Below are 24,871 nucleotides of genomic sequence, written 5' to 3' on the forward strand. Positions count from 1 at the left end.
AATTATTGCTAATTTATATAATGCACATTTTGTGGCAGTTTTGGTTAAAATTATTTTGCTTATCTACGAGCTTAGATCTCAAAAGTTATATGGAATATGGAAAAATTCTCCAGCTGCATTCCAAATTACTGATTCTCTGACTTAATATCGCTCAAACTCTTAGATATGAATTCTCAATATGAGTTATTTATAAATGTGTTCAACGAAACTAATGCAACAAATGAAAGAAAATCTCTGTTGTCAAATACTTAAATGCGTATTTTAAATAAGTATTATAATAATTACAAATTACTCAATCTCAATAGTCTTAAATTAAACAACGTTTCCAGCAATTAAATAACAAAACACAACGTATGTATGTGAATCGCGACTAAGTACGAATTTTTATTAATTAAGCTAATTAATATCGAAATAATTTCAGTAAACCAATACGAAAAAAATAATAATTAAAAAAAAAAAACACAAAAAAACAAATACAAATAAACATACCATACATAGTAGTTTACAATTACATTAGTGAGCGCTAGATAAACGAATCAAGTGCGATACATAAATTAAAAAATGTTTCAAAATATGTAATTTACCAAATACTAAAAATAAATCATGTTTCAAAAACGGTAATGTGAAAATTGTAATAATATGCTTAAACAAATAAATGGATCTATAATAAAAATTTCATGAATTGTTGCTAGCTTGAACTAAAAACCATTTAAAATGCAAAAGTAATTCTTTTGGTTCTCCGCCTCGCTCCACTCCCAGATATGTAAAACACCATATATTGTAGTTAGAATTGTAAAAATGCATACAGTTTTTTACTTGGTTTTTTTATGTTTGTTTTTGTATTTAAATCATAAAAACAATTTTACGATGTATCAGATTTGTTTTGTTTTTATATAATATGTATATGGTATAACCTATTAGTTTCTTGTAATGCTTGGATTTGCTATACATGCATAACATATCTCAGCAAAAAACGTTTATATACATACAAAATTCAATAATTTAGGGTATGTATGCATCAATTTTCAGTAGTTCTTTTGTTTTTATTTCGTATTTTGTTTTTGTTTGTTTTTGCTATCAACGGACGTGAAGAAGGAGGAGGACGACAACGCGGGATTTATAGATGAAGAGACGGTGCAGCAAAATTAGCGAATTGGCCAAACGACAGAATCATTTGTGATCTCTCACACACACACGCACTTGAAACGCTTAAATTGTATATGAATTCAGAGCGGGTCTGGATGCTGATCCATTTACTTCTTCGTTGGCTGACTATCCAATACGGGCGTAATTGTTTTGCCACCGAAGATCTGTCCCCAGCCAATCAAACTGAAAGCAATAGAAATATTTCATTTACATAAATGTTCAGTAAGTTTTCTTAATTTTCTTTTGTACTCACCGCCAATGGTTTTCCACGCGTCTACTGAGCGCAATCTTCTCGCCCTTCTCCGTGCACACGGGCGTTGTGAGCACAATCTTGGCCAGATCACCCTTGGTAGCGGAAATGCGGCCACCGGTGCTGAGCGATCCGATGTTGACCAGCAAAATTTCATTGCGCTGCAGTTTTTCGACACGAGCACCCTTCTTGTCGCCATCGGTGCGCACGCCGAGCAGTCGACGCAGAAGGTAATATGAAATTTCCAGCTCTATGTAAATGTCCGGCAAGTTACCAACGGCGCCGAGCACCTGGCCGACCAGACGATCGGCACGGCAGAGCGTGGGATCAATTTTGGTGCCCACACCAATCAGGCCACCGGGCACTGCGTACTGCAGCTCATTTTGTTCGGCAAACAGCGAAACGATGCGCGAGAAGATTGGACGGCAAGTGATATTGCCATCGCTGTCCTTGGTGACAACACCGGGACGCACCTCGATTTCTTGTCCAACCTTGAGCACACCGCTCAGTATGGAGCCACCGGCCACGCCGCCCTTGAGATCCTGCACCTCACAGCCAGGTTTGTTGACATCGAAGGATCGTATAACAATTAAACGGGGCGGCGCCTTGAAGTCACGCTGCGGCACGGGAATCTTGTTAACAATATACTCGCAGAGCACATCAATGTTGTACTTCAGCTGGGCCGAAATTGGAATAATCGGTGCACCCTCGGCGACAGTGCCCTGCACAAACTTTGTGATCTCCTCATATTGCTCCTTGGCTTGGCTTTCCTTAACCAAATCAATTTTATTTTGCAATATCAAAATCTGTTTCAGTTTCATAATTTCAATGGCAGCCAAATGCTCCGAGGTTTGTGGTTGTGGACACGACTCGTTACCTTGAAGCAAAAAGAAAGCATCAGCAAATGTGCAATAGCTGTAATTATAATGCCTTACCAGCGATAAGCAGCAGTGCAGCATCCATAACAGCGGCGCCGTTCAACATCGTTGCCATAAGAATGTCGTGACCGGGGCAATCAACAAAGCTCACATGACGCACCAATCTAAAGCGACCGGAACAGGCGAGACGCGCACATGGCATGCTGTCATCCTTGCTAGATCCATCCGATACGAAGCTGGCCGGACGCGGGCACTTGGGATTATCGCACTTGTAGATTTTTGCATTGGCATATCCTGCGGACAAATCCAAATGGAAAAATGATGAGTGACCAAAACAAAATTTGGTTTATGATCTATATTATATTTTTGTTCTGTTTTGAAGACCTTTAGTACGAAAAACTGTGGTTAAATATATGTACGATTTATTTTGTATTTTTTAGTAGCATCAAATTAAAACCTTATTTTATGAGCATTTAACAATCTTAAAATGCATTATATATTTTCAGAAAAGAAAATCATTCTAGTGCAGAATTCGCACATCAATTAACTTAAAAGTAGATTAAAAATATTATTTATATTTTAATATATATTTCTTAAACTTGAAAACAGTTCTTTTTTTTTTGTTATGTGTGCGCAGAAGTTTCAAAAATACAATATTAACAATAAATAATTTTAAACAGACAACTTAAAACAGTTTTGTCAATTATTTTTCGAATGCCGACGTCAATGAACAGTGGAATAGCTTTGTATTCTTATAAATTATTGCATATTTTAATAGGTAGGTTAAAAGTAATTTGCTCCAAATTGGAGAATGTGGAATCTAGAATAGCACTTTTCGGCAATTAGGGGCACCACAGCGGCATTCGACGCGCGCAGCCGTCGATAGATTCTCATAGGGCACAGCCTCATTGTCGGCGCGTATATAGTCGAAGCTCAGCTCCTCACCGGCCTTGATATACCGCGTTGTGAAGAATACTAGATGCGGCAGCGCCATGTTTAGGTGTTCAATCCAGCAGGGGAATACCGCCAAATTGGGATCACAGGAGTGATTGATGAAGTGCGAGACATTGCCATAGTTAGCCGCATCGATGGTGAACTCGCTCTCTGCGGCCGTATTGTAGTCCAGATCGAACAAGTACGTTCGTCCCTTGTCGTCATAGGCCTTGCCACGCTCATTGGCTTCGTCACTGGAAATAATCTCTCCCACATACTCACAAACGAATTCGCCTTTACGCAGCGAGTTCGGCGTGCGTACGCCCCAGCCTCGACCGTTACTGGTCTTGAAGAGCTCCAGCGGATGCTTGCGTCCAAATTGCACGAGGCGATTTGTGCAGCTGTCATCGCAGCTACAACGGCTATTGCATTCAAAAATGGCACTGCCCTGGGGCAGACGTAAGCGACGTGTCGTACGCTCGTAGGCATACAGCTCGCCGGCGAGCCGGGCACAACAGCGGCTGGTGGCGCAACATTCGGTCTTGCCATCCCCTTCGTCGTGCTTACAATTGCAGCCAAAGACTGCCTCCTCAGGGTGGGGCACCGAATCGCTCAAAATGTTCTTCTGTATATACACGAAATTCGCATCGATGCTATCCAAATCGACATCGTTTTTTACGGTTATGGGTGGTGCAGGGTGCTCGACGCTGTTCATACGCCTCTCGAACAGGGCCAGCTCCTGTAGCTGCTTTCGGCGCGCATAATAACAGCGCTGCATCTGGATACGTCGCAGAGCTCGTTCTTCAATGCGCTGGCGTTCACGCTGACTACGACTGCCCGCCGCGCAATACTGAGCCAGCAATATCAAATCCAAACTCAACGGCATCGACTCGTAGTTATCCAAGTCCTTCTCTATATTAATACTGTTCAAGTCGAGTGGAGTGGCTGTCACCAGTTCTGCCTCCAGTTTGCTAGTGATTTTTTTTATGTAGGGCTCATACAATTGTGTCTGCCGATCCACAAAATCCTCCAGCTGAACACAGTCCGCTAGGTTCTCAAATGTCTCCCAAGTATTTTCGCTGTTATCATAACCCAGCCATTTCACATAGAAGATAGGCTCGTTGTGCATCACCTCAACGCGCTCAATGACCTCCACAAAGTACTCGCCTTTTGGTGTCTTTTTGGGTCGCTTCAAGGCCGGCGATGATGAGTGCTCATTTTGAAGGTCGTTAGAGCTACGGCACCGCTTCCGTCTATTTACTGTTGAATTGTCGTCCTGATTTATGGCCGCGGGCAATGTGTCGTGCTCGTCGGGCCCGATGACGCTGCCATACCCGCTACTGTGACTAGGACTGAGTGAGACTTGGCTGATGCTTCGCCTGGTTCGAGTGTAAGGAGCAATGACATTTTCCTGCTGTCTGCTTTTGGACGCCTGTCGACGTCGCTTGATTAGTTGTTTCAGCTGCTGGCGCTGTTTCAAGTCGTATGCATCGCGCTGCTGTTTGGATTTCAGAAGTTTTTGGATTTTCATTTCGCTTAAGCGTTCTGCAAATGATTTTGGTATTGGTACGATTTTTGTTATTTTATTTATTTATTTATTTTTATTTTTTGGTTTTGGTTTAACGAGCGTCGTTTGGTCAAACGAAAAACGAAGAAAAAGAAGAAGAAAAAGATGGACTGAATTAATTACAATTGCTGGATTAATCGAAAACAATGAAATTAAATTTGGCAAAGCTCTAAGAAACTATCAAACTATAGATAAATTTAAAATGTATACGAAGTACAAGGAAAGAAACAATTTTTTTTATTAGCCAATAGTCGACTGTTAATCCAAAGCTAATCCAAACTACAAAGGCGACGACACAGTGCGTGTGTTGTATTTATATATTGTTGGGGGACTAATCCAGCAATTCAAGTCATATTTAAAGATATCACATTTATCAATCATTTACAGAACGCTCAGTACATCGATCCAATAACATCGATCACGACACTTAAAACTAGAAATTATACACGATATGTGTGACGAAAATATTGCAAACAAAGGCAAAAACAAAAATAACTTAGAATATACAAAGTAATTTTGGTTTTGACATATTACTACTTCCAAGTTTCAGATTTAGTAAGCCAAACATTTTATTCCATACATTTATAAACAATTTTAAAATGCATGATTTACCCATTTTAATACATTTAATATTAATAGATTAATTTGCAGGTAATTTAGAAGCCAAAAATATATCTATTATAATTATTGTTTTTCACATTATGGAAAATTAAAATTACAGGTTTCCGAAAAAATAATTAAATCCCGATTTATTCACTATTCTCAATTTTCATTGCGAAAATGAAAACTGGAATAGATTTGAATAATCTGCGCTTTGTGCCGTCGTCAACATTAGTTGGGTTTATGTTTAGTAATTTAGTTAATAGAACAAGGAAATATTAAGTTTTATGAATCAATCATAAAACGGAATAGTCTTTGCCTAAAGCGATAAGCCTAAAGTTAAACTTATGAATTAAGAATAATAACAAAAACTAAGCTAAAATGACACGCTTAAGGAATTTACCCAATTTGGTATTTGAAATATTGCGCTACCCGCAATCATAATTTCAATAGCAAGTGTCATTTTAGTATTATGATTCAAGTATATAAGTGATGGAACTATGTCACTCACCGAGCTTTATTGTAATATTCCGTTCCAATTCATTTTTAAAACGCACAGTTTGCACTCCGGAGATGGCTTTGACAACCGTGGATTTGCCGTGCGCTACATGGCCGATTGTGCCAATGTTGATGGTGGCCTGGCGAGAGATTACCTCCGGCGATAGTGGTGTTAGATTGCTTATTTCCTGCAAAAACAATGCAAATAATAGATTAATTATCGTAAATATTATACCAAACCATTGAACTTTCACAACACGCCCTAAACCGCCTTACAAACTGACACACGCATACATCTGTATACGCACACAAATATACACACTGGCATGAGTGTGCGTAGAAAAAGCCGTATATTTTGAGGTTAGATTCAACTGAATATTGCATCAGATATTGTAGCAACAGTTGAGCCGCATATCTAATGCTATCATTAAGTTTTAGAACATTAACCCAGCATATTGCAAACATATGCCAAACAACTCACAAGGCAAAAAAACCCCACCAATGCTAGCGAAACGTAGCAGGCAGCGCCACGTGCTGCATTCTTTTGAGGTCGACTGCACACCGAAAAAGAGCAACAAAAGCAATTTATGTAAAACGATTATACATAACTATGTTTGATCAAAGTTAGTCTTAGTCAGTCCCAACTTCAACGAATACATTTTTTCATATACAAATGGCCGCGGTGCCCTAATGTTTTTAGATGCAGCGTCTACACGAACGGACGCGAGTCATCGAACCGGAGGTGGTATTTTCGGCGTTTATTCCTGCACACTCACCAAATTGCTAAGGTCCTGCTTTTGCAAATTTGTGTTTACGTTGACTTGAGCTTCAGCCGTGGCCATGTTTTTAATATTTTTAAAAACGATTTCTATATAAAATTAAAAAATTAATGGGCCAGCTCGTTTACACCTCGACATTAAATATTGTCCGCGCGTGTTGTAAAGGACCGAAAATGCCTTGTAATCTTTTAAGTGTTGTTAATGCTTAGACACTGAACTGAGTATTTTGGAACCGGAACTAGAACTATATATATTATTATTTCAAATCCACTTTTAATTTCTTAAAAGAAATAAATATGGTATAATTAAAGAAGCTAACAAATGTGTGTTCATTTTATTCAATGCTTGCAAGACATGGTTCTAATGGTCGATATTTTTTGGCAAAGAATCAAGGCAACTCTGTCGCACCGCATATTCACGATTTAAATATTCGGCCACACTTAGAGCAGAATTCGCAAACCGGGAGGACGGCGCGCATTAAGTGTATTAAATCGACTTCAGCTCAACTGTACTAGATAAACTAATAGCTTTTTACAACAATATCATCAATCCAAGTCTTGGTCTCCCCTTTGCCGCTCCATTTAAAACAAAGCCAGCAATATGTCGAGCGTGCCAAAGCGACAAAAGTTGGATGCTGCCGCCGATGGAAATACATCTGCCGGTGCTAACGAGGAGGAGTCGGAGGCGCTGGAACTAATCGATGCCTGTCAAAACGAAATTGACGCGCTCAACGAGAAAGCCAGTGAAGAGATACTGAAAGTGGAGCAAAAATATAACAAACTGCGGAAGCCCTGTTACGAAAAGCGCAGTGAACTTGTCAAACGAATCCCCAACTTTTGGGTTACTTCTGTAAGTTTTAGCATTTACGTAGTAGTGATCGAGCGAATCCGCTTAAGCGGCCATGATTTGCATGTTTAGCATGAGGAAATGTTAATTTTTGTGTAGAGCCCCATATCCCGAAGCATTAATGCGTGCACAGCATTTTAAAGACAAAAAGGCAACATTAATTGATTTTGTGTCTCTACTACATGTGCAAGAAAAATTTCTCTATTCGAGGAACTTTTTTCGTTTGTTCTTTTTCATCTTAGTCTTCTATGCATGCCGCCGCCACCGGTCGCACCGCTCTTTTTTTGCCTATGTGTGCGTGTGCCTGTGAGTGTACGAATATATCGATAAATGTCTGCGTTGAAGCCGAACATTTCTTACCCTCTAAATTAAATTAATCGTTTTGAGCAATTATTCTTACCGGTTTGTTGTTTAGCTTATTTCTATAAACAGGTTAATTGCAGTACATATATGTATATTCATATTATTGAAGACAATTTATTACTCAAATATATGTTGTACACTCAGATTAGATTACTTTTAAATTTGTATTCTTGAGTACCATCAAATGGATAGCAGATATCTAATTTAAATTTCCAATTGTTTTTAGTTTATCAATCACCCGCAAGTATCTGGCATTCTGGACGAAGAAGAGGAAGAGTGTCTGCATGCGCTAAATAAATTGGAAGTTGAGGAATTCGAAGACATAAAATCAGGATACCGCATAAATTTCCATTTCGATGAAAATCCATACTTTGAAAACAAGGTTCTTACCAAAGAGTTTCATTTGAATTCAGCGGGTATGTGTAATTGCAAATCATGTTATTTCACTTATATATCAAGGTAATCTCTTTTGAATTATTAAAGCTGCCTCTGAAAATGGTGATTGGCCCGCGTCTACGAGCACGCCCATTCAATGGAAGGAGGGCAAGAATTTACTTAAACAGTTGCTAACGAAACCTTATGGCAATAAGAAGAAACGGAATTCCGATTATAAGACATTCTTCGATTGGTTTTCGGACAATGCTGACCCCGTCAACGACGAGATTGCTGAACTGATAAAGGATGATCTTTGGCCAAATCCACTCCAGTATTATCTCGTACCTGATATTGAAGTGGAACCCGAGGATGAAGATGAAAATGAAGACAACGAAGAAGAAGCTTTCGATGATGAAGATGGAGAGGATGAAGGCGACGAAGACCTTGAAGATGAAGGTGAGTTGGTACAGATGACTATTTAAAGAGTTACTTATCAGAATTTTATTTTTTCAGATGACAAGTAAATCCTTAAACCAATATCTATATGCAATTTGATTTTTCCAATTTATTTCCCAATGTGCTAACCACTTACAACTATTATTTTATGTATGGTTATGTCGGAATGGGAGTATAAAGACGTAAACATGATTTTAACTTTTACGTGAGCATTGCAAATACCATTTTAGACAGTTATATAGTTACTTATTAAGTAAAATGAATACGTATTTCTGAAAAACCCATCAACAAACAGCAGTTTTTTAAAATACAAATAAAGACGTGAATCTAAAAACGATTGCATTTTTAATTCTTAGCGATTCAGCGATGACCATGTTATCGTTATCGGAATACTCAATGCAGCTGTGGTAAAAAGGGAGACCGTGACAACTCTAATATTGCCCAGTCGAATCAACCCTGAACGCCGCAGCTGCGAGATTTAGGTGGAAAAGTATTTGCAAGGAATAAGCAATGGCCTCTATTAACAAATTAGCACTTTTGGTAGGTTTTATATAAATGGTGTAAAATGCACTACCTTGCATATGCTGCAACGGTAAAATTGTGATTGTAGTGGAAGCCAGCTATGGTATTAAAACGAAAACAATTATCTAACTTGGATTTCTTGGTTATGTAATTTGCAATTTTAACCAATAACCAAAATTTGATTGCGATTTTAAGAGATGATGTATACTAATGGGATTTGGTTTGCTTGCAGAGCCGCACACTCAGCTCCGCTGCTGCCCAGCAGGTGGTGAAGCCACCAATCCAATTGTTCGGATTGGAGGGCCGTTATGCCACCGCTCTGTATTCGGCGGCCACCAAATTGAGCCAATTGGATCAGGTGGAAAAGGATTTAACCGCACTGCAGGCGACCATTAAGGCCGACAAGAAGTTGCGCGAACAAGTCACTAGCCCTATCATCAACAAGAAGGTAATGGCCACTGCTCTTAAAGAAGCTGCTGCAAAGCTGAAATTTGCACCAGCCACAGCCAACTTGTTGGGTCTCTTGGCTGATAATGGACGCTTGAAGAAGTTGGACACAGTTATCAGTGCCTTCAAGACCATTATGGCTGCTCACCGTGGTGAGGTTGTCTGCGAAGTTATCTCGGCAAAGCCTCTAGATGCCGGACAGAACAAGCAATTGGAGGGAGCCCTCAAGGTAAAAACATCAGTATTCAATATGTAGCGAAACTAAATAGTTTTTCTTTCCAGTCTTTCCTGAAGCCCAACCAGTCGCTGAAGATCACCTCTCGCGTGGATCCCAGCATTATTGGTGGACTGATCGTGTCCATTGGCGACAAATATGTGGACATGAGCATTGCCACCAAAGTGAAACTCTACACAGACGTCATTCAGTCCGCCGCTTAAGCTAAAAGATTCAGTGTCCGGCGTTTAATAGCGAATAAACCTGTTGAGGATAACTTAAAACATTTCCAGCTATTGTTAGACATGTTTATTTATTATTAGTTCAATCCAATCGAAGACTATTATGCACACTGTATAGGATAAGACGATAACATCTGTCACTCTGACGGTTCTGGCTGCGTGTTATTACTTGGACACCTAAATCCTTTTCTGTTGGAAGTTATTACATGTTCAGACTTGACACTTGAACTTACTAATTGTTCTTGGAATGGATGATGATTTTGACTGCAGTTGGCTGTCTCGCTCTGTTCTATAAGGCCGAAATCTGCATATAGCTCATTCATCTTCTGCTGTAACGCTATATACCATTCATTCTGCCGACAGATCATACTCTCTAGTTCGACGATGCGCTGTTGTTGTTGTTTGATTATTCCACCCATCTGCAGGCGCATCTGGCATTGACACTCTACACCGCTGCACTCCATAACGTTCTCTGTCTGCGGCTTTTGGGGAGATGCCTCGCATTTGCATGGATGCTTTTGGCTGCGTCCCAGCAACAAGACATCCGTGCAATTGCACAGGCAATTAGTAGCATCGCATTGCAGATTGTTTTTTGCCATATTTTCGTTGTGCATGGACAGCACAGTCGCTTCGGGGACCTCAATGTCGGGCAAGGGGAGACCACAATCCTTATAGCTGGATTCACTTACGAAGATTTCTTCGTCTAAGCCATCCTCCTGCTGGCCGTTGCATCCTGATTTGGATATGTCGAAACAAGGTGACAGCGTAGCACCCGACAGGAGAAGCACTTGGAGCGAAGGCCGACTTAACTGTGGCGTTATCCATTTATCCTCCTTGTATTGCTCCTTAATGAGCGACGCCTCCTTCTGAGTACGTTCCACGAATTGTGGTATGTGTTCAATACAGACACAGCAAAATTTTTCAATACTCTCCACAGCGGTACCGAAGGCTCCCATACTCTTCTGCCAAATCTGAGCTTCCTTCTCATTTTTAGGATAATGATAGGCGGAATCGACGGCATCATTGGCAAACTCCTTGCCGCAGACTACACAGCGACGGTTCATTGGAACGGTCAAAATTCAACTTAAAATTTTTTCAAATATTACTCAAAGAATATTTTGTGTTTTAATGTAGCTTCCTAAATGTCATGATAGCTATATGAGATTGTTTGTGTGATCTTTGTATTATTTGAATATGTTTGTATGTATATATGTGATGGTCGGCTATCGGGCAGCAGTTCTTTCTTGCCCCCACTTTAATATGTTTTGTAATTGGCCATTGATCTGAGAACTCGAACTCTTGGAGCCACTCTTTCATAGGGCGGCCAATTAAACTTTGATTGTGCCGTGCCCGCATTGACTCTCTCCTTTTCGACTTTTGTGTTGGCCTGCAACTCATTCAGCTTGGCCTGAATGGACTTTTGTAGCTGTTGTTGCTGGGCCAATAGCGATTCCAGCTCATCCAACTGCTTTGCCCCTTTTTTATCAATTGATTCTGATGTCGTTTTTCCTGCCTGTTGAATGGGATTTGCTGCAGGAGGTTTTGTACCTGTACCTGAAGCCGCCTCAGCACACGGGCATTTCTTCTCTGGCGTTGTGCCCAACAGTAGTACGTCAGTTGAATCCGCTGCTCCATTCTTACCATTCTCTGCAGGCTGCCGGCAAACTGAATAATTCGGCTCATCGATGTCTGGAAAGAAAGCTCCCTCGCGTGTCATGTCTGACTCGAGCACACGGATTTGCGAAATATCTGAGGATCGTTTGCTCAGATCCTTATTGTAATACGAAGGCACCATGGAGCCACCCATTATTAGAACATTAACCGGTGGGCGTCGGCCAGTGTCCATCAAGGAGCACTGCCTACAGGGTGCGTTACCCATATTTGAATTTCCCGCTCTAATTTGGCTCAAATTTCCGCAAGAGTTTTCCCTAAATCCACGATCGCACATACATGATTTTTCACTACACGTTGGTATGCTTACGTTGTGATTAGGACAATTCCTCTGTCCAGGACAGATTTGATGTTGCTCCTGCTGCTGCTGCTGCTGCTGCTGCTGTTGCTGTTGTAGTTGTTGTTGTCGTTGTGGGCACACCATTGGTGGATAGCCATAAGAGCTTGAATTCAATTCGAGCTGCGGGTTCCTACCCGATCTATCTGGAGATCTCTCTCGTTTTCTTTGCATTATCTGATTGGGTCCAGAACTCTTTGTAGGACTACATCGATTACACTGTGATTGACAGCCTTTCTTAGTTGAGGCTCCTTTTGATTGCGTCCGATTTTTACTTGAGTTTACATTTTTGACTGCACTTTGTTTTTTCGATCGAAAGTTTAAGTCGCTACCAGAAGTCGATCTTATGCGCACTTTTTCGTACACCGGGTCGCTTGATTGTTCATTATAATTGCTTTGATAACCAATTTGTGGCTTACTAAAATTGTCTGTTTGTGCACAATCCAAATGAGTTTCGGGCCTTTGATCTGTAAAGTAATGTACGGCATTAGCATCGGTGAAAGTCACAGATCGTTCCTCATCAATGGAAGATTCTGGCACAGTAGCTTCCCTTCGATTGACATGCTTATTACAGACACAACAGCTATGCATCAATGTCTCTACTGGCACAAAGGTAGCGAGCATATTTTGCCATTTGAGCGCTTGTTCCAAAGTATGCGGGTACGTGAACTTGGAGGTTGGCTGCTCTCCACATATGATGCAACGACGTTCCATTACAAGGCACACAAGACAAAATTTTTGATGGGCGGGGGCAAAATATTTAATTTAGACTTTATAGTCGAAGATCACTTGAAAATCAAATATTTAAAAACAAGTGTCGTAAGCATTTCAAAACGTAAATCTATTCAAGATCATATTCTTTTCTATGAATATTTTAGATTTGTATTAAATCTTGCGTTAAAGACTTGTTCGTAAACTAATTAAATTTGTATATGATGCATTGCTTTACAAGCAGTTAGGAATGCTTATAAAAATTTTTAATTATACAAGTCTGCCAACTTGCTAACATGTTATATTCAAATAGAATGCAGTTGAGCGATGAGCTGAACTGCTTGGATAGCGAATTGGAAAGTTATCGATATATGAAAAAAAAAAAAAAAAACAACATCAGCGTAGAGCAATAACATTCGTCATTGTGTCGTTGGGTTTTGTAGTCCGTTGAACGTCCATGTATACGAATGGTTGTTTTATTTTAAAAACTCGCGACGCCAACTCAACATCCCATCGAGTCGTTCCAATTTTAGTTTATTTGTTTGCTGATGACTGCGTAGACTAGAGACAGAATAATGAGTTCAGCAGACACAAATGCAGCCAACTGGCAAGCCGACGATCGTGGCGATATGGAAAAGGTTTTAGCCATGTTAGTGCTAGGACTTGGAAGCCTTCTATCCGGCATGCTGCCAGCCATAATATCAGAACGTAATCGTCAGCGATTTCCATTGACTACCTCGTTGCTGCTGTGCTTCGGTGCAGGTATTTTGCTGGCTACAGCGCTGGTGCATATTTTGCCAGAGGTAAACCTAACTGTAATCGAGTGCAATTTGATAACTTTTTTTTATATCCATATATGTATCTGTGTGTGTTTGTATATGCGATTGCTTAGGTACGTGAGCAAATGAACTCGAAATTCGCAGAAGTTGCGATGTGTGGTGGCTTCTTCATTATTTATTTCATAGACGAGTTCATACACTACTTCTTTGGCGAGGCCATTCAGCATACGCATGCAGTGACTCCAGCAGCGAGCGTTCCAAGCTCCAACAATGCCTATGGCGCAACTAATGAACGATCGCCATTAATAGGCGGCGATACAACTCATCATCATCGACATGGTGAAAAGTATGATAAGAGAAGTGAATGGTTTATTTAATCGATCGATTAATTTCATTGATTGCCTTTGCTTACAGCGGTCATGATCATAATAATCACGGTCATATATACGATCCCGTTCCCGGATGTGATGATGTCAGCGTTGAGGATGCAAATGCGCGTATTTGTCATACCAGCCACACAGAGCCATGTGCTCAATCCATGACCGGGACATTGGGACTCTTTGTGGCGCTCTCTTTGCACTCGGCCATCGAGGGATTGGCTATTGGTGTACAAAACTCGGCCACCAAGGTATAAGAGATTACCTTGACATCATTTACTTATGCTCCCAGTGAGATAATCATGGGATTGCTCACTAAATATTTATTTTGATAAGCGAGCATACACGGTTGTAAATATTTCGTACTTTGTCTATTCGCTTCTATTCTAGGTGCTCTTTCTGCTGGGCGCCGTTGCGTGTCACAAATTCGTAATGGGCTTCTGCCTGGGTCTGGAATTTCGCTCAAATCCACGCGCAAGCTTTCGCTCGCAATTCATTGGCATCTTGGTGTTTGCTTTGGGTGCCGTGTGCGGCATCGGTCTGGGCATGCTTATCGTTGACATACCCTCCAGCTGGTCGAAAACCGCATTGCCCATCATACAAGCATTGGCTGGCGGCACTCTCTTTTATGTGACCGTGTGTGAGGTGATTCCGCGTGAGAAGGCAAGATGGCATACGAACTCGATTCGTCGCTGGGCGGGATTTGCGCAATTCACTACAGTTGTTGCTGGCTTTGCGACAATGTGCATAATTAATTATTATCTCGCTGGTACGTCATACCGAAATAATCAGTTTTAGCATTTACGCATCAAATATTTATTTACATGTACATTTCTATTCTAGACGACTGAGAATCTCATTGGGCACTAGCCCGTTTTTCTTTTATCTTGTATTTATATCAGAAATTTTTATTGCAAAATGCTTTAATGTTTAATGTATTATTAAGTGTCTCAGCCAATTGAAATGTTTTGTACAACATAGATGTGTGCTATTTTATATAATATAACGTTCTTTTTTTAACATTCTTATGAGTCTGTGATTTTTGCTTAGCTGCAAATAAATAAAAGACAAATATTCTTTATATCTACATTTATATTTGTTGTGGCTTTCTCCAAAGTTTCTATGATTTTTTCATTTTATCAACCTTAAATGTAGTTGTAAATAAAAAAAACGGTTTCAAATGGTTTTTTGATTTGTATTACTAGGTATTTATGTATATCAATCATAAAACATCCTCTTGCTAAGCGATTTAATGTAATTGCATACACATTTGCTTTGCCTTTATAATTTTGTTTTAAACCAATTAAAACAACATCTATATAAATACACATTTATGTATGTAATATTTTCCAGATATATGCAGACAAACTTTATATGTAGACGTATAAATATATTTATATATGTATGGGTGTATAATTGAAGTTGAATTGTTGGTGGTAAAACGCAGAAGAAACTAATTGCTTGGTACTCGATTGGTTTGTCTATCAAATACGCAAATTGATTTTGTTTGTTTCTATGTGCTGCACATGCGTAAAATATATTATATACTTTATTTTTGTTCCTATTTCTATAAGTTGCGGGAATCTGGTGCAGTTAGAAATATGTCTCAAAAAGAAGTACCATTGAAACAGTTTTAAATTTACAATCGAAACCAAAATTCTCTTGCCATAGCTATTCATTGATCATGACATTCACAAATAAATGTGCATATAAACCACGATTAACATGCTGAATCCATGTTATGCAGCTGTTTGAATCGTAGCACTGGCATATGAAAACGAACTTAAAACATAAATAAATCTAGTAATTAGAGTTGCTCCTTCGTCGCAGCAGTAACCCCATTCTCGTCCTCATTATCATCATCATCATCCACCCACTCATTCATGAGACTCTTCAATTTCTCTTGTGTACCTGCTGTCAGCGCCTCATCTTTACCATCGACTGCAACTGCATCGCTGGTGTTTGGTTTCTCCTCTGTGGCAGCAGCTGATTCTACCACTGTTGTTGTTGTTGTCTCTTCAGCTTTTTTCTCATTATTATTTTCTAATGCTTCATCTACAGCCTCAACAGGTTTGGTCGCATCAGCTTGCAGTGTCTGATCGGATCCATCTACCTCAGCTAGCTGAGTAGGCGACACTTCGGTCAATTCTTGTTGTTCACCAGTAACTGCGTCGGCATCCACATCAACATCGGCTCCAGGCGCTCCTGCTTCAGCAATCAATTCGTCAATCAACACTTTCCGAATATTTTCTGTCTCCAAGTTGACATCATCAATACCAGAGGCGGCGACTGTAGGTGCAGAACTTTCTTCAATGCTTTCATTAATGATATCATCGGTTTCGGCATCGGCACCGATTGATGTTGGCGCATCCTCCTTAATGAATTCCTCCTCAGGTTCACGTTCTTTCTTATCGTCATCTTCCTCCTTAACAGGCTGCTGCAACTCATCTGCTACTACTTTGTTCGCTGCTTCTGGTTCACCTTGACTTATTTCAGCTGCGCTGCTGGCAGCTGCCGTTTCCTTGGCAACGGCCTCTGTCTCCTCTGTCTCGCCACCACCCTTGTGCAAGCTTTCCAGCGCCAGATCAATGTCATCTTCCGGCTCTGGTTCTTCTTCGGCTGCCTCAGCAACTGTTGATGCCGCCTCCTGCTTCACAGTGTTTGATTCTGTCTGTACAATAGATGCTAGATGCTCTGAGGTCGTAGGCTTATTATCTATGTCCTCCTCGTCCTCATTCTCATCCTCGGTCCATTCGCCCGTCAGCTCTTTAAGCTTTTCACTAATGTCATCGCGGCCCTTTTCTGCCTTTGGCTGTTGTAAAGAAATTGGTAATTAGAGCTTGTCTTTAATATTATTACTTCACTTACTTCTTTGCTGTTCTGATCTGTTTCCAAGTCATGCTTTGATATTAAATTCTCGGCCCATTCCAGATTATCCATGGACTCCTTACTCTCATCGGCCGCTTCGCTCTTTTTGCTGCTACTCTCCACAGACCCGGTGGCGGCTAGCTCACTATAAATTTGACTGTCATCATATTCCTCTTCGGTGCCCGTTAAGGATTTCGCATCGCTTTCCTGCTTTGCATCCACTTCTGGCTCACTGAGCACCATGACAACACCCCCGCTGGGTGCGCCGGCCTGTTGCTGATTCAGCTGGGACAATATCTCCTTGCGCTGTTCGTCAGTCAACTCGACCTCATTGCCATCGGCGCCGACAAACTTGACTTCCTGCTCTGGATTTGGCGACTGCATGAGTTGCTCCTCCTCTGTTACGTTCCCTTCATCGGGCTCTTCGCGGGTCTGTTGCTGTACAATGGCACTGGTCGCTGGCAAGCTGATGTCGGATAAAATGCGTACCTTTTGCTCCTGCATTGGTTCCTCTTCCACTTCCTCCTCCTCCTGCTCCTCATCTTCCATCTGCCCGTCTTCGTCCTGCGAGCCCAGGTACTCCTCATCGGTCTCATCAATGATGCCATCCTCCAGTGCCTGTGCCTTGTGATAGTTCTTCATATGCCTATACAGCTGCAGCTCCTGGGCAAACACCTTGCAACAATAAATGCACTGTTGCTTATTTTCATCCGTGTGCGCCTCGTTGATGTGCTGCTCCAGCTCGTTCTTGGTCAAGTAAGTTTGGTTGCACAGGACGCACTCCGCGAAGTTGTAGAGCAGCGATTTAATCTGATGCTCTGTGTACATGTGGAAATGCAATTCCCGATTGTTCGCAGATCGCCAGCCACAATGCTCACATAGCGCCGGATCTATTGTCTCCTTATGGGTATTGATCAAATGGCGACGGAAGCCACGATATGATGGAATGCTTATTGGCCGTCCATTAACGCCGCAACGCAGACACAACCACGGACCTGCAAGCAACGACAGTTTAGTGTTAATAAATAAATAATAATATCTGCCAATTTAGTAACAATATCTAAGTAAAATTTTTATGGTATTTTAATTTACTATTATCGATACATTGTGTAATAATATAGTGAAAATGTTCAATAACGTTTGTAATATCACAAGTTAATTATATCACAACTCGTTGGACTTTTTGTTTAATTAAGAATTAAAAGAATAATTTGAAGAGCTTTTCAGAACATCTTTCGTGTTCGTCTTGTCGATCTTACAAAAGTTAATAAACCCTGACCCGTTATGTGCTCACCTGTTGTGTTCTCGGCGCCCTGTGCTATTAACGCATGCATCGTCTTGCTATCAATACGCCGCTTTTGCCCTGTAGTTGATGCAGTGGTCGTGGTGGAGGTGGCCGCTGCCGACGCGACTGACTGTGGTGCTGTCTCAACTGATGCTGGCTGAGCCGTCGTCAATTTCTGAGTGGACTTTTGCTGCTGCTGCTGCTGTGTGGTTATCATTGGTTTGTCTGGTTTGAATGAAACGTGCAGCTTCTTGTGTGGCGATGTGGGACCGGCTGGTGATCCAACTGGTGCCGGCGATGCTCGTTTAGCTGTAGTAGCTGCTTTCTCGACCGGACTATTGGGTAATATTTTCAGCTTTATGTTCTTGTGACCCTTGACAATGTGCGGATATTGACGGAGCACCTCGGCTATTATTTTAGTATGATTCAGCTTGGTGTTCGACGAATCTTTAACAATAATAGTGGGCGTTTGGCTGGGGGAATCCTGCTTCAGTATGATGGTTGTTGTGCCATGTTCCATTTGGGTTTGCGTTCCTCCGGACTGTTGCTGGGTCTGCTGTTGTTGCTGCTTAGACGTCGATGGCTGTGGAGGCATATCATCGTCATCATCATCGCCAGTGTGCACATCATCGTAAAGCATACTGCTATCGTATTCTGGATCGCCATGGTCTCCATATTCGGCGGCGATTTGTTTGCGCATGCGCTGCTGTTCAGCAAATTCTTTGACCTCCTCCAGGCTGGGTTTCTTTGACGGCGGTGACAAGAGGCTCGTTTGTGCCGGTCTCTTGTTATTGTTGTAACCCTTGCGTAGCTGTTCGAACGGCGAAGTGGGCTCCTGTTTGACATAGGAGCTTGTGGATGTTGTCTCCCCATATTGTGTGCGATTGCTGATGCCGCCGGATCGCAAGATTGCGGGGGTATTTACTGCACGGGATTGTTGCACATTCGTACGTCCCGTGTTACTGTTTCCCGGACTGGAACCAATGCGATTTGGTGGTGTTGAAATGGACACACGTTGCTGGGCGGCCGTGGTATTGCTGCTGGGTACCATGGGACGACGTCGTATGCCCTTCGGACTGGGAGGCTGTTAACAGATAAGAAATAATTAGTTTACCATTTATGGTAATTGATAGATAACTGAAAATCTCACTCTTTGCTGCCGATTCACATTCTCCATAGTGCGGCGATGGGCCTCCAATAGCTTTAGCAACACGGTCATATTCATCTCTTTGGCGGTGCGCAACAGTTTGCCATACATTTTAAGTTCAAACTCAAGTGTGCCCGTGTACATGAAATTGACGATGGGCACAACGACATCTGCTTGAAATTCGCTCGGCATTATGAGTGCGTCGTCTATTATGTCGCAAGTCTGTTCCAGCACATTAAAATAATCGGTGCAAGCACTTAAAACTAGGCGATGCACTTTCAACTGTGAATTGTCGCGAAACTGCAGCGTCAAATCGCAATAGTCCGTTTTATTGAAGAAATTCTGGAGCTTCTGCAAAAAGAAGACGCCCCAGTTGTCCACTTTCACGGACTTCACTTCACCCATCTTGTTGGAAAATTTGTATAGTTAAAAATGCTTTATTTTTGAAACGCGGCCTCCCCGTCGCGATGTCTACAGTTGTCGTTGTTTGGCTTTCCTAGCGTGCGGCTGGCGCAACTGTACTCCGGTGGGGGCAGGAAAATTGAATTTGAGACACGGTTGCAGGAGAGCGGAGTGACATAGAATGCAAAAAATTATAAGAATTTTTCAATTAATGAGTGAAATTATTATTTTTGTGACATTTTCCGCACAACTAAAACGAACATCACGGGCGTCGATTGATTTTCAACAAACATATTAACTGCCCGTGGCGCGGCAATGCAGCTCCGATATGTTTTGTATGTGTGTGTGTATGTGTAAATGCTAGAGATGAGCGCGTGTCAATTTATCACGAATGAAAAACATTTGGCAAATAATATTAAATATTTTTATGCAAACTTTAGATATTTTACGATTTTTCAAATTAGCATCATATGGAATAAGAAATATACCCAAACATTAAATTTGGCATAACAGAATAAGCATTAACATGCCTTGCATGTATTCATCCACGGAAGTCACGCTCTCAACCCTAGTATGTATGCCACATATATATAATTGTAATCTGTATATGAAATGCAATGCCCCTAGCCTTCTTTGCACAATCCAACACAAATTACTTCAATTGCATATACAATGGTTTGATATTCTTTAATAAATGTTAGTGTTTATCAAATTGGCGCTATGTTCGTTTTACTTTTCTCATACAAAACGTTTATATGCAGACACAATCATCGCTAGAGTCAACTATATCATCATTATGCAAATTGTACTTTGGAATATATGTACATGCTTTCCGCGAATATTTTTAAGCATTTAAAACCATATTTACGTATTAACATACATTTGTTTTTTATTGCACACTGATTTTACCGGACAAATTTTTAATTTTTCCCGTTTAACAAAAAAGATGGCGTCAGAGTGACCTTATTGAAAATCCACATTTTTAGGCACGCCACCGCCACACTAACGATAATTTCCATAAAATCGATTAAAAATATGGTTTAGCCAGTAAAATAATAATGTTGGGTGAAAAATTGGCTATATATTCCTTGTAATCATATACTTTTTAAGCAGATAAGACATATGGTGAAAATCCTTAGTAATAAAATAGGCAAAAAATTGAAAATCTTTTGTTTTTAAAAAATTACTGGGCGCCAACTTCTACCATGCGGCTAATTTATCGAAATCGATCAAAAACGGTTGCTGCCAAGGCAGCACCAAAAAAATTTTATATAAATAAAAATAATTTTTAATTCAATCGAAACAAAATGAGTACTCGGCATAGAGGCAAATCCAGGCGTGGTGCTGGCGGAAGTTCTTATCGCAACGTCAAGTCAAGTCACAATTGCGAACGGAACTTCGCCCAACAGGCCAATGAACTGGCTACTTCCAATGCCACAGATAGCTCCGAATCGGAATCCGATTCGTCAGGTGACAACTTGGATGGACTTGGACATGCACCAGAATTCGCCGTATCCATGTGGGACCTAAATCACTGTGATCCGAAAAAGTGTTCCGGCAGAAAACTAGCACGTCTTGGACTTATTTCTAATCTGCGCTTGGGTCAAAAGTTTCCTGGGCTCGTCCTTTCGCCTGTCGGTCAACTATGTGTTAGTCCACAGGATCGCGAAATCGTGTCTACTTCTGGAGTAGCAGTTATCGACTGTTCCTGGGCGAAGCTGGATGAGACGCCCTTCAACAGAATGCGTAGTCCCCATCCTCGTTTGCTGCCGTTTTTGGTGGCCGCCAATCCTATCAACTATGGAAAACCCTGCAAGCTGAGCTGTGTGGAGGCAATTGCAGCGACCCTCTATATATGTGGATTCACAGAAGAGGCGCGATGGTTTATGGGCAAATTCTCTTGGGGTCATGCATTCCTCGAGTTAAACGAGAAGCTCCTCAATGAGTATGCAGCGTGTAAGAGCAGTGACGAAATATTAAAGGTGCAACAGGAATACCTTGACGCAGAGCAAAAAGAGCGTGACAAGCCACGGGATCTGAAGGAGTTTTACCCCACAAGCAGCAGTAGTAGCGAAAGCGCAGAGGAAAACGAGACTAGATAAAATAAATTTGTATATTATTTTTACAAGAGGCCAAAGACGATTTATTTGTTTACACAAATTCTACATGGGTGATTTTCTTGTTATATTACAAGCCAGTTGTGAGAAGCAACACTCTAATTCAAATCAGGAACAAATTAAAGAGAGCTGCTTAAGAGGTTTATCTAGCTAAATGTCTACTGAGCATTGCGCACATATTCCGGATCGACATTGATGAAGTTTGACATGTTAAAGTACATGGCGCTGTTCTTCACCAGAAACTTGAGGAAATCATGCAAGTGCGCCAACAGGGTTTGCATTGCCGGTTGATCCAAGGCCGAGTAGCTCAGCATCGAGCCAAGACGCACAAACAGGCGCAGAAGATGAAAGGAGCCATACAGTTCGGATAGCGGCGTATCCGGATTCTTTTGCATTATATCCGCATACTGGGTGCGCTCGAACTTGTACAGCAGCTGAGAGCCAAGCATCACATTGAAATACTCAATAATGCCATCGAGGACATCATTAATGGCCACCTCTTTGCTGGCACTGGTCGACTTCACCGACTTCTTGTGCGCCAAATACTGATCTGCGATCTGCTGCACTGTCACCTTGGCCGGCAGCTCCAAGAGCTTGTGCTCACGCACTATCGCATACCAATCATCGGTCAGATAGTGCTTCAGCTCATCGGGTATCTTTATTTTCACTTCCAGCTTTGCCGTGTAGTTCTCCTCGCTCTCCACGCACGGTGCATCAGCAACTGTTGTTGTTGTAGTTGCTGCTGTTGGCGTTGATGTTGTTGTCGTTGTTGTTGTTGTTGCAGCTGGTGTTGTTGACTGCTGTGCTGTGGCGGCGTCTACTCCATTGCCACTCAGAGATGAACGTTGTTCGCTATTGCTATTTTGGGAGCTCATGCGTTTGGCTTTAGGCGGCGGCGGCGCTGTGGGCGTAGCGGCCTCCTCTTCTGTATTGTCAGCAGCTGTTGCATCCTCTTTTTTGTCAGCACTCGGTGTGCTTGGACGCGCTGCAGCTGTAGCGGATTGTGTGGACTTGCGGTTGCTTCGACTAGTTGTGGTCGTGGTGGAGGTGTTGTTACTAGTGGTTGCGCTACTGCTGCTGCTATTACTGCCATCATTTTTGGTCTTTGATTGTGCGGCAGCGATGGGTGTGCTGGTTGTGGCGCTGCTGGAGCCTGTTGATGGCTGAGATTGGCTGCTGTCCTTAGAGGGTGTCGATGCACGGGATTCATTGCCTATATGCTCCATTTTTTTAGCCTTTGCACTGCCTACGACACATTTCAATGTTTAGCATATAATCAAAATACTGGCAGGTTACATGCTCATACCTTTTTTATTGTCCTTCTTCGAGCGTTCAACGTACAGTCGTGCGAGCTCCTTTTGGCGCTTTACGTTGTCGTCATTGTATTTCAGCACACGACTCTCTGGCACCCACTCATCCCAGCTGCGTATCATAGAGAAATTAAATTGAATTACATATGTATCACGTTACACTTCAAACATATTTACTTTTTACTCCAGCCCGCATAATGTATATAATATTCAACCGGCGAACTTTCCGGTTTTGTTTTGAGTACTTTGGCTTCATAGATAAGCGGCCCGTGAAAGCAAAGCACACGCTCCCCTAGAAAATAAGTTTAAAAAATTGAGCATTGAGCTATCTGCCACTACATTTTGTCGCATTACCGTCGGCAAATAATGTTGTGGAGTCAGATGGCGTCCAGTTGTCCATTTTTACGGGTTTAACTTCTCCCATTGTTTTTATTGAAAATATATGCCAAAGCGTCGCAGCTGATTGGATCAGGTTGGCAGCCCCGAAATATATACCTTCATACATATATGCATCGCCGATAATTTAGGGGTGCAAAAAATAAACAATAGTCGACAATTTATTGCACTGTATTATGAATGCATTTATTTACAATATTTAATGAACGTTAAGGTCTACATCACAATATATATATATTTAACATTTACTGCTTTGTCGCAGGCGAAGATGATGTCGTCGTCAATCCTTCCTCTTCCCACGGACGTGGACCGCGCTTGTTTGACCAATTCTCAATGTCTATGCCTTTTACCTTATCATATTCAGATTCAAGAGTCACTTCTTGACGTTTCTTCATGGTCACACCAAACTTCTTCATTTCTTCCGGTGTTACTGGTTGCATTTTGGCGTACTGATATCTGGAAGCAAACAAAAATACTTTATCAGGTGAGTTCCTAGTGAGATTAACGTTATTCACCTTACCTTAGATTTGAAAATTGCTGTAGTCCAAAAGAACCGCCTACTATCATAATTAGAAAGGGCACGCCATATTTAAAGGACTTTCGTTTGGTGTAATTATTCAGCTTTTGTGTAAAAGACATGTTGATGTTATTGTTATGAAATTATAACACAAGATCTTGCCAGGGCTGACGATAGACCGCAGAATTATGTATGTACTCTTATCGATATCAACACATCGATGACACTATCGTAATGACCTATCGGGTCTGGCGGACTTTAGTTTTCATTTGACTGCTAAAATTGTGCACTATCATTAGAATTTCTGAACTGATACAAAAAATTCGCAGCTGTTACTTGAATTTATATAAAAATATCGCACTTTAAATATTCGCATACCCTTGATGCGAATTGCCAAATTGCTTAATTGTCTAGCTGCTAGAAATTACGAATGCCCAATTGTTTTCCGGCTAACAATAAATTTCATGTTTGTTGCAGTTCTTTATTTACATACGATTTGGCGTTAAGTTCAAGGTCTAGAACGATTGTTTCTGCACATACGTATTCAGCAACTAATTGACACTGACGTCGCTATAAGAGCGCCAAAAAGTTTCTCACATGCACGCCACGACATTTGATATGGAACGAACAGCGCTGCCTGTGGTTCACCTTGGCCGTTATGCAGCCGACCGACCAGGCAAGGCAAGGCAAGTGGCTCGATGTAAAGATTTCCTTTTAGTACCAAAGCCGAACCAGTTCACAAGGAGCTTAGACATCGACGTCGACGTCGACACGGTGACAATTGAGTCATCAATCGATGTACGCCAGTTGGCGATCTGCGAATATTTTTTCATTTTCC

The 24,871-nt window shown here is 41.3% G+C and overlaps 10 protein-coding genes across 13 annotated transcripts; 4 read left to right on the top strand and 6 right to left on the bottom strand.

Annotated features, from left to right (window-relative positions):
• Window positions 1-778: 778 nt before the first annotated feature.
• LOC6573641 (eukaryotic translation initiation factor 2 subunit 3) lies at window positions 779-6,849 on the bottom strand. Of its 2 annotated transcripts, XM_015167048.3 has the most exons (5): window positions 6,649-6,828; window positions 5,886-6,060; window positions 2,332-2,568; window positions 1,400-2,273; window positions 779-1,329 (listed from the first exon to the last, which is right to left on the bottom strand). In XM_015167048.3, the coding sequence occupies exons 1-5, from the start codon at window positions 6,712-6,714 to the stop codon at window positions 1,254-1,256; spliced, it is 1,428 nt and encodes a 475-aa protein (XP_015022534.1). In that variant the 5' UTR covers window positions 6,715-6,828; the 3' UTR covers window positions 779-1,253. The 2 variants fall into 2 exon arrangements, with proteins under 2 accessions (XP_015022534.1, XP_001999707.2); XM_001999671.4 differs by lacking the exons at window positions 779-1,329; window positions 1,400-2,273; window positions 2,332-2,568 and adding an exon at window positions 2,680-4,752 and having other exon boundaries at window positions 6,649-6,849.
• Window positions 6,850-7,082: 233 nt separating this feature from the next.
• Window positions 7,083-9,025, top strand: LOC6573640 (protein SET). Its single transcript, XM_001999670.4, has 4 exons — window positions 7,083-7,500; window positions 8,087-8,276; window positions 8,344-8,691; window positions 8,749-9,025. Exons 1-4 carry the CDS (start codon window positions 7,252-7,254, stop codon window positions 8,757-8,759), a joined length of 798 nt encoding a protein of 265 aa, XP_001999706.1. The 5' UTR covers window positions 7,083-7,251; the 3' UTR covers window positions 8,760-9,025.
• Window positions 9,026-9,120: 95 nt separating this feature from the next.
• LOC6573639 (ATP synthase subunit O, mitochondrial) lies at window positions 9,121-10,162 on the top strand. Its single transcript, XM_001999669.4, has 3 exons — window positions 9,121-9,231; window positions 9,446-9,889; window positions 9,943-10,162. Exons 1-3 carry the CDS (start codon window positions 9,202-9,204, stop codon window positions 10,096-10,098), a joined length of 630 nt encoding a protein of 209 aa, XP_001999705.1. The 5' UTR covers window positions 9,121-9,201; the 3' UTR covers window positions 10,099-10,162.
• A 6-nt stretch (window positions 10,163-10,168) lies between these two features.
• On the bottom strand, window positions 10,169-11,181 carry LOC6573638. Its single transcript, XM_044007409.1, has 2 exons — window positions 10,399-11,181; window positions 10,169-10,308 (listed from the first exon to the last, which is right to left on the bottom strand). Exons 1-2 carry the CDS (start codon window positions 11,178-11,180, stop codon window positions 10,254-10,256), a joined length of 837 nt encoding a protein of 278 aa, XP_043863344.1. The 5' UTR covers window position 11,181; the 3' UTR covers window positions 10,169-10,253.
• Window positions 11,176-12,965, bottom strand: LOC116803720 (homeobox protein 5). Its single transcript, XM_032728196.2, has one exon. The coding sequence runs from the start codon at window positions 12,836-12,838 to the stop codon at window positions 11,372-11,374; it is 1,467 nt and encodes a 488-aa protein (XP_032584087.1). The 5' UTR covers window positions 12,839-12,965; the 3' UTR covers window positions 11,176-11,371.
• A 275-nt stretch (window positions 12,966-13,240) lies between these two features.
• LOC6573636 (zinc transporter ZIP3) lies at window positions 13,241-15,015 on the top strand. The gene is made up of 5 exons (XM_001999666.4): window positions 13,241-13,638; window positions 13,728-13,960; window positions 14,029-14,242; window positions 14,382-14,760; window positions 14,835-15,015. The coding sequence occupies exons 1-5, from the start codon at window positions 13,411-13,413 to the stop codon at window positions 14,840-14,842; spliced, it is 1,062 nt and encodes a 353-aa protein (XP_001999702.1). The 5' UTR covers window positions 13,241-13,410; the 3' UTR covers window positions 14,843-15,015.
• Window positions 15,016-15,065: 50 nt separating this feature from the next.
• LOC6573635 (centrosome-associated zinc finger protein CP190) lies at window positions 15,066-20,669 on the bottom strand. 2 transcript variants are annotated; one of them, XM_001999665.4, is made up of 5 exons: window positions 20,574-20,669; window positions 19,295-19,807; window positions 18,154-19,228; window positions 16,860-17,854; window positions 15,066-16,803 (listed from the first exon to the last, which is right to left on the bottom strand). In XM_001999665.4, exons 2-5 carry the CDS (start codon window positions 19,694-19,696, stop codon window positions 15,799-15,801), a joined length of 3,477 nt encoding a protein of 1,158 aa, XP_001999701.2. In that variant the 5' UTR covers window positions 19,697-19,807; window positions 20,574-20,669; the 3' UTR covers window positions 15,066-15,798. The 2 variants fall into 2 exon arrangements, with proteins under 2 accessions (XP_001999701.2, XP_043863341.1); XM_044007406.1 differs by lacking the exon at window positions 20,574-20,669 and having other exon boundaries at window positions 19,295-20,028.
• Window positions 20,670-20,900: 231 nt separating this feature from the next.
• On the top strand, window positions 20,901-21,823 carry LOC6573634 (18S rRNA aminocarboxypropyltransferase). Its single transcript, XM_001999664.4, has one exon. The coding sequence runs from the start codon at window positions 21,001-21,003 to the stop codon at window positions 21,793-21,795; it is 795 nt and encodes a 264-aa protein (XP_001999700.1). The 5' UTR covers window positions 20,901-21,000; the 3' UTR covers window positions 21,796-21,823.
• On the bottom strand, window positions 21,810-23,599 carry LOC6573633 (nuA4 complex subunit EAF3 homolog). 2 transcript variants are annotated; one of them, XM_001999663.4, is made up of 4 exons: window positions 23,475-23,599; window positions 23,298-23,412; window positions 23,117-23,232; window positions 21,810-23,056 (listed from the first exon to the last, which is right to left on the bottom strand). In XM_001999663.4, exons 1-4 carry the CDS (start codon window positions 23,542-23,544, stop codon window positions 21,969-21,971), a joined length of 1,389 nt encoding a protein of 462 aa, XP_001999699.1. In that variant the 5' UTR covers window positions 23,545-23,599; the 3' UTR covers window positions 21,810-21,968. The 2 variants fall into 2 exon arrangements, with proteins under 2 accessions (XP_001999699.1, XP_043863342.1); XM_044007407.1 differs by lacking the exons at window positions 23,298-23,412; window positions 23,475-23,599 and having other exon boundaries at window positions 21,810-23,058; window positions 23,118-23,201.
• Window positions 23,600-23,671: 72 nt separating this feature from the next.
• LOC6573632 (cytochrome c oxidase assembly protein COX16 homolog, mitochondrial) lies at window positions 23,672-24,346 on the bottom strand. The gene is made up of 2 exons (XM_001999662.4): window positions 24,037-24,346; window positions 23,672-23,972 (listed from the first exon to the last, which is right to left on the bottom strand). Exons 1-2 carry the CDS (start codon window positions 24,153-24,155, stop codon window positions 23,762-23,764), a joined length of 330 nt encoding a protein of 109 aa, XP_001999698.1. The 5' UTR covers window positions 24,156-24,346; the 3' UTR covers window positions 23,672-23,761.
• Between the last annotated feature and the right edge of the window lie 525 nt (window positions 24,347-24,871).

Source organism: Drosophila mojavensis, unplaced genomic scaffold (genome assembly GCF_018153725.1).
Source record: "Drosophila mojavensis isolate 15081-1352.22 unplaced genomic scaffold, ASM1815372v1 contig_16, whole genome shotgun sequence".
NCBI lineage: Eukaryota > Metazoa > Arthropoda > Insecta > Diptera > Drosophilidae > Drosophila > Drosophila mojavensis.